At 48.6% G+C, this 7157-nt stretch overlaps 1 protein-coding gene across 1 annotated transcript; it reads right to left on the reverse strand.

The window, feature by feature from the left end:
* Nucleotides 1–4151: 4151 nt before the first annotated feature.
* On the reverse strand, nucleotides 4152–6863 carry slitrk2 (SLIT and NTRK-like family, member 2; the record flags this gene model as incomplete). Its single annotated transcript, XM_083980370.1, has 1 exon — nucleotides 4152–6863. The coding sequence occupies exon 1, from the start codon at nucleotides 6846–6848 to the stop codon at nucleotides 4152–4154; it is 2697 nt and encodes an 898-aa protein (XP_083836496.1). The 5' UTR covers nucleotides 6849–6863.
* Nucleotides 6864–7157: the final 294 nt, after the last annotated feature.

The raw sequence follows: 7157 nt of genomic DNA on the forward strand, positions 1-7157 counted from the left end.
CACTCCATTTTCAGAAAGGAGGAGAGGAATGAACAGCTCTCTCTCTCTCTCTTTCTCTCCCTCTCTCCCTCCTTCCGTTCATCTCTCTTGACCTCTCTCTCCCTCTCTCTTCCCCCTCCCCTCCCCTCCTCTCTTCTCTCACACTCTCTTTCCCCCACTCCCATTCACCCAGCAGCTGAAATGGTGAGGCCTGTTGAAAAGGAAGCCCACATGACAGCATTCACAGCTTTGCTTACCGCAGCATCTCCCCTGCTCGCCGTGTGCCTTTGCACCACAAACCACCGCTGAAAGCAAATTGATACGGCCTCTAAAGAAAAAAAAAAAAGTATAAAAAGAACAAAGTTACAGCGCTAACGGGGTCACCACCAGTGAATAAAGGTGGATGAAAACAGGTGGAGAGAGAGAGAGAGGACACCGGGTTTGGGAGTAAATGAGAGGTTTCAAGCAGCAACAAAAGCAACATAACATTAAAAAGTAGAAGAATGTGTTTTTTTTTCCTTCTTCTTACTCTTCTTTTTTTTAGGAGTTGCAGTTCATTCGCTCTGGAGCGCAATTTTGTTGCCAACGATATTATCTAAAAGTCTGCTTACTGAGTGAAACTCAGGTTCCCAGCAGGTAATACCGCTTTATTGAAACAATCTATCATGGAAGGAAAGAGAAGTGTTGGACCGGTGGGGATTGGATGTGATGTAAGTGGCCCAGTTCTGACTAGATGAATGGATGTGAATGTGCCACTGCAGACTGAGACAGCAGAGGTGATGATGGAGGAGGAAGGGGGGGAAAAAAACTAAAATAAATTACAACAAGCACCACATTATTAATGATTTCAAGGGAGAGAGAGAGGTGCTTGTTGTTTATTAAAACGTGGGACTCATTTTGAAGTGTTCGGCCGTCGCTAATGTTGCCGAGGTCTGGGAATAAAATCACCCAAACAATCAGATCTGTTGTAAATTAGTTGAACCACCACAGACTTGAAGGAGAAAGCAGCAGCCAGTGGTGAACTCATTAGCCACAGACAGGCTTTGTCTGTGGATCGTTATCTTATTGTTGAAGATAACAATAAGTAAACATGAAAAAAAAAAAAAAAAAAACTATCAATATGTTTTGACTGGTGCAAATTTAGTATCAGGTTATGTTAAAGTCTGGTGATTGCTCCATGACAAAGTGCTGAATCTACAACATACAGGCAATATGCATATAGGGAATTAGGACACTGACAGTTTTCCTATATGAAGAAACACATTGACTATGAACTTTCAGTTCCACCTCCAAGCAGAGAGCTGCAGATAATCAGACTACATCTACAACCTGATCTGATGTCTATGACTGCAACACCAACTTATTTAAAGGGTATAACCTCACAAAAAAAAAAAAGATCCAACATCAATGCAAAGCCAACTTCCTGCTTCATAAACAGCAAGCCGTTTTGCTACCACGGAACAGCATGTAAATCTACTTAACCTCTAGCCATGTGGGCTGCCTACGTGACTTCATTTGCTTCGCAGGTAAACCCACACAATCCAACACATAGAGTAAGTACAACATGCCTGCAGGAGGACCACTTTCCAGCTTTTTAAATTTCATCTCACTGACATAGACAGAGACAGCAACAGGCTAAGAGAGGCTGTAAGATATGGTTGAAAGCTCTGGAAAAAAAAAAAAAAGCTTGTTAAGATTGTCCCAAGTGATGCATTCTGTCCATGAAATCAAACCACATAGGGAACAAAAAAAAAGAAAAAGAAAACAAAGCTGGAAACCATCAAAAACAACCAGCATGCATGCAATGTGCAGGGATTGCCCTGACCCTTTGTAAGAAAACTGTTAAAAAAAACAAAAAAAAAACACAGGAAGTGCGACAGTTTTCTACCTCGATTTTTTTTTGAGAACTGGCTCATCTCCTTGGCGCAGGGGCTCTCTGCAGGTCCCAGCCGTCAGATTGGAACAGGGCCCTGCTGCCGGCAACATTTCAGCACCTTGGACAGCTACGCAATAGCCAGCAGAGATCCAGCAGGAGGGAGGGAGGGAGGGAGGGGGGAAAACAGTAGGACAAAAGACAGGGGAGGAGGGTAGCAGGGGGGGGGGGGGGGGAAGAAGGGGGTGGCAGTGGGGTGGGGGGAGAATTTGGCCGCTGGGAGGCCATTCACAGGGTATACAAAGAGCCAATGTCAACTCGAGTTGAAGGACAGAAAACAGAATTAGCATTACAGCGGGTTGCACAGTTCATCCATGTCACACGGCTGAGAGGAGGAGGAGGAGGAGGAGGAGGAGGAGAAGGAGGAGGAGGAGAAGGAGCCTGTGAACGACGACACCGACGCACACAGACAAGACACACAGCACACCACACAGCGTTACTGTGGAGAAACTGTGTATTTCGTGACAAATGCTCTTCGCAGCAACACAACTCTTTGTGCCGGTATCTTTTTCTCACATCCACAAAGTGCAGTCAGTCGCAGCCTGAGACGCAACAACTGCCACTTTTTTCCCCCTTCTTTTTCCTCCTCCAGTCTACATAAGTGATATCGTTTCTGAACAGCAGGGGAGTTTCTGGGTGCTGGAGTCGCTGCTCTCTCTACCTGCACAGGCACATTCTCTTTTTACTGCTCTTCACTACTTTTAATAGCCACACTAATGGGAAATCTTCTCTCCTGTAAAATTGCAAAGCTAAAGAAGCAGACTTTCTCGATCCATGTCCTTCTATATACGCCAGGGTTTTCTTTTCTTTTTTTCAATCACTTCAATCACAGCCACTGGTGATGTTGTGACACATTCTCGTCCAAAATATTGACCCCCATCTACATCAAACATTACCCTGCACATCACATCATCACATCACCATGGATGGAAAAGAGATTCTCAGTGGTAGAAGTTGAAAGAAAAACCTTGAACTGATGTGCTAGGGTTGTGGAAAGAAGGAACGGAGGAAAGAGAGAGAGAGAAGCTCAGCTCATCAATCATTAGAGGAGCCATCACATTTCACCAGAGAGAGAGAGAGAGAGAGAGAGGGAAGACGGAGCTGGAGGCAAGCTCTATTTTTTCCTTTTTTTCTCACTCCCACACACACACACACACACACACACAAGTGGCGTCCACAGCATCCAAGAATAATCAAACCACAACTTTAAGACAAAAATGTACCTCAAGCTCAGGATCTTGACAAAGTGCTTCAGTGAAAATTTAATGGCGCAATCTTTGCGGCGCTGTATTGCTCCCCTATAGCATACAATGTTCTCTAGAAGTTGTACATCTTCAAAGACAAAGCAAAAAGAACATGATTCTCCCTGTCGACAGCTCACATCAGTTCACACTCAGTCTCAAGTTTTTCTTGTTTTTTTTTTTGTCATTTTTTCTCTTTTTTTAAACGGACAAATAAGTTCTATTTTACATAAAGATTCTGATTCTTTAAAATACAGCACTTTCAGAAAGAAAAAAACAAAAGAAGGAACATTTCCATTTAGCAGAGAGCATTGTTGATAAAATAGTAGAGTGCAAAGGCACTTTCTGGAGTTAAGTAGAGTAAGATTTCACCGCTCGTTGGATTTTTGAAAAGGTTTTTCTTTTTATGGTTCAACACTCACCGTTTGTCTCGTGTGTGCTAAGTATGTACAGGAATGTCAATCTGTAGCATTTCCTCTTCTACAAAGAATCATTATCTCATACTTTTTTTTTCTTTTCTGTTGTTCACAGTCCGAATAAAATACAGTTTTATGAAAAGCACAAAGCCGTATTTGTACACAGTCCTTGCCCATTGTTATACCTGCCGTCGTCAAAGTCCTTAGAACTTCATGTTTTCCCAAACGAAGAAGAAGAAGAAGAAATAATTTATACCATCCGAGAAGAAAAATAGAACTGCATAATAATATACTTCTTATACTCCTTTTTATACATCATGAAAAGCAAAAAAGAAGGAAAAAGGAAGAGAGAGAAAAAAAAAAACGATGGTCAAAGGCTTCAGTTCACTTCCAGTCAATTGTGTGGGATTGAACACAGATAGATAAGATAGATATATAGAGGGCTATTATTACAGTAACTGCGTGATTATTATGAATGCTGCACAGAACCTGGAGGAGGTGGAGGGGGTAAGGGGGGTAGGGGGTTCTGTGGAGGGAGGGCGGTGGGTGGGGTGGGGCTGTGGGGGGGGCACTGTCGCTATCTTACAGTTGGCTCATCGCAGTCTGTTTCTCCAGAACCTCCAGGTAGTCTGGTTCTGTTTTTAGCTTCCCGGGCAGCAGGAGCGGGTGCTCATTGTTCCTGGTAGGGTGTTCGGCCCCGTAGTATTTCCTGGGGGTCCCGTACAGCACGGTTTTGTTCAACCTGTCCTGGTTGGTGATGTGCCGCCGGGCCGTAGCAGCCTCGTAGGGGGGCGCCATGCAAGGTCTCTTGGGTAAAGTGCAAAAGTTGTAATTGAAAGGGGGCGGGCCTGCGACCGTGGGGAGCTCCTTGTTGGGCCTCTCTCCTAAGTTTTGATACAGCATCTCAGGAGGCTCCGGGGTCGTCAGGCTGCACGTCGTTGGCGATTTATCCATAAAATCCACTGTGCTGATTGTGTAGGCCCCCGGGCTGCGGGTGAGGACGTCGTCCTTCTTTGCATCCAGGGGCCCGAAGCTGAGTTCCTTCAGGTTGCGATAGTAAGCCACCTGCTCGCCGTCCTTCTGCATGTAAATGGGGTTTTGGCACATGGAGCCAACGGGTGGGGGGATGTAGTTATACACGTGGCTCTCTGAGGTTTTGTCTTGGGTGGGTTCGGGGGTGTAGGAGCCGTACTGCACTTGGAACGAGTTGAGATCTAAGTTGTTGGCGCCCGTGGGCACGTGTTCCACCCCTTTGCGCCGTTTCAGGACGAAAACAAAGAGGCCGGCGCCGAAACAGACGGACAGGATGAAAACAACCAGGAGCCCGAGGATCAGGACCGAGAGGGGCACCTCGGGGTGCAGCTCGGGGGTGTGGAGTCGGGATTCGGTGGGGCTGACGGAGCTAAAAGAGGAGGGAGAAGGATGGGAAGAAGAAGAGGACGGAGAAGACGGGGTGGGGGCTTCGGTGCCGGGGCTTATTAGCGTCGGGGCTCTGGTGGGGGGCGCGTGCTGCGGCGGGGGCGCCTCGCTGGGCTCGGGGCAGATGGCCTCGTTGCGGAGCGAGCGCAGCAGGCGGCCGGCGTGCTTGGAGGGGGAGTCGCAGGTGATCTCGTTCACCACCACGCTGGTGCTGGACAGCTCCATCCAGTTCTTCAGCGCCACGATGTGGCAGGTGCAGTCCCAGGGGTTCTCCTGCAGGTCGATCTGGATGAACGCCGACAGCTGGTCCAGCACGCCTTTGACCGGAAGGTAGGAGAAGTGGTTATTCCGCAGGTTGAGCCTGGTCAGCATGGTTCCCCCGAACACGTTGTCCGGGAGCGACTTGAGCAGGTTGTTGTTGAGGAACAGCAGCTGCAGGTTGTGCAAAGCGTTAAATGTCTGTGGGAAAATCTCCTTGATGATGTTATATTCCAAATAGAGATACTGCAGCGACTGCAGCCCGGCGAAGAGCGACTGAGAAAGAGACTCGATGTAATTCCCGTTGAGATAGAGCCGCCTCAGGTTTGTCAGATTCTCGAATGCCCCCTCCTGAATCACCGCTATTCTGTTATTTCCTAAGTGGAGCAGCTCCAGAGAGCTGTACTCAGTCAGATCGGCTCTGTAAATGACTTGCAAGTAGTTACCGGTCAGGTGGAGTTTCTTTGGGTAGGAAGGCTTGGGGTTCAGCTCACTGATGTTATGCAACTTCCGCTCTTGGCAGTTGATGTTCAATCCGCTGTCGGGGTTTTGGGATGTGCACACGCACACGCTGGGGCACAACATGGGCACCGGGGAGCGCGTCTGGTAAACCATAATGGGCCCAAAGACGTGTTTGTCCTTTGAGATGCGAGGGGTGGGCCTGTAGCGGATTTTGGGCGGGCGGGAGGCTTTGGGGATGCGGGTGGGGGTGATTACACCGGGGTGGTAGGTCGGAGGCAGGGGCCCTTGATAATGAGAGTCAGAGGGGGGGTGGACGCGCTCCCCGGCGTTCCTGCGCGGACACAGATCCTGCTTGATGAGCTGGGTGATGTCTTTCCCGTGCAGCCTGAAAGGCGTCTCGCACACTATGTCCCCCACGAACACGGTGATGGTGTCCAGCCAGGATTTGAGGGGGATCAGATCGCAGGTGCAATTCCACGGGTTCTCCTCCAGCTGGATCTCCATGATGCCTCCGATGTGCTCCAGCACCCCTGCGAACGGCAGCATCTTGAGCCGGTTGCCGCGTAAATCCAAGTGGGTGAGGAGCACGAAGCGGAAAATATTGGGAGGCAAAGACAACAGCAGGTTGTCGTTGAGGATCAGCACTTTGAGTTTATTCAGTTTGCTGAAAGCGCCCGGCTCTATGACGCTGATGTAATTATAGTCCGCCTGTAAATACTCCAAACTCTCCAGCCCGGCGAAGGTGTCCTCTTTAATCACCTCCATGTTGTTATTGTTCAAGTGGAGCCGCTTCAGGAAGCGAAGCCCATTAAAAGCGCCGGTACGGATCTCCTGCAAGCCGTTATTCCCCAGATGCAGCGAGGTGACATTGCCGTAATTGACAAACTCGTTGGCGTTGAGCCGAGAGAGGAAGTTTCCATTTAGAAAAAGCTGGGAGATTTTATTGGGGGGCGCCTGGAACTGACTGACGGTGGTAAATCCTTTATTCTCGCAGTTGATATTCAGTATGTTCTCCCGCTCCTCGCAGGCGCAGCGGGTCTTGCAGATGTCTTTGGAGGCTGAAGTTTTGCGGCTCTCCGTTTCGGACGGTGACAGGCTGGTGACCGTGAGGACGCTCAGCAAGAGGACGCCGCTCAGCATTTTTACAGCCAAAAATGGTCGCTGAAGTGTAGATCCAGCATTTAAGTTTGCAGCGGGAGCCTTGGATGAAAAGAAAAAATAGAAAAATAGAGAAAATAATAATAATCAGGGAGTGAGTTCTCGCAGAGGGGGGAAAAAGAGGTAGAGGCGCTCTCACTCTCTCTCCCTCTCTCTCAGCCTCTCTCCCTCACACACACACACACAGACACACACACACACACACACTCTCCCAATCACACTGGCGCGCAGGAAACGGGCGCACCACCGTTATTTGGTGTTAAAACGGGGCCGTGACGCACCGGAGTTGCG

The sequence above is a fragment of the Trachurus trachurus genome, assembly GCF_905171665.1.
Source record: "Trachurus trachurus genome assembly, chromosome: 10".
In the NCBI taxonomy this organism is placed as follows: Eukaryota; Metazoa; Chordata; class Actinopteri; order Carangiformes; family Carangidae; genus Trachurus; species Trachurus trachurus.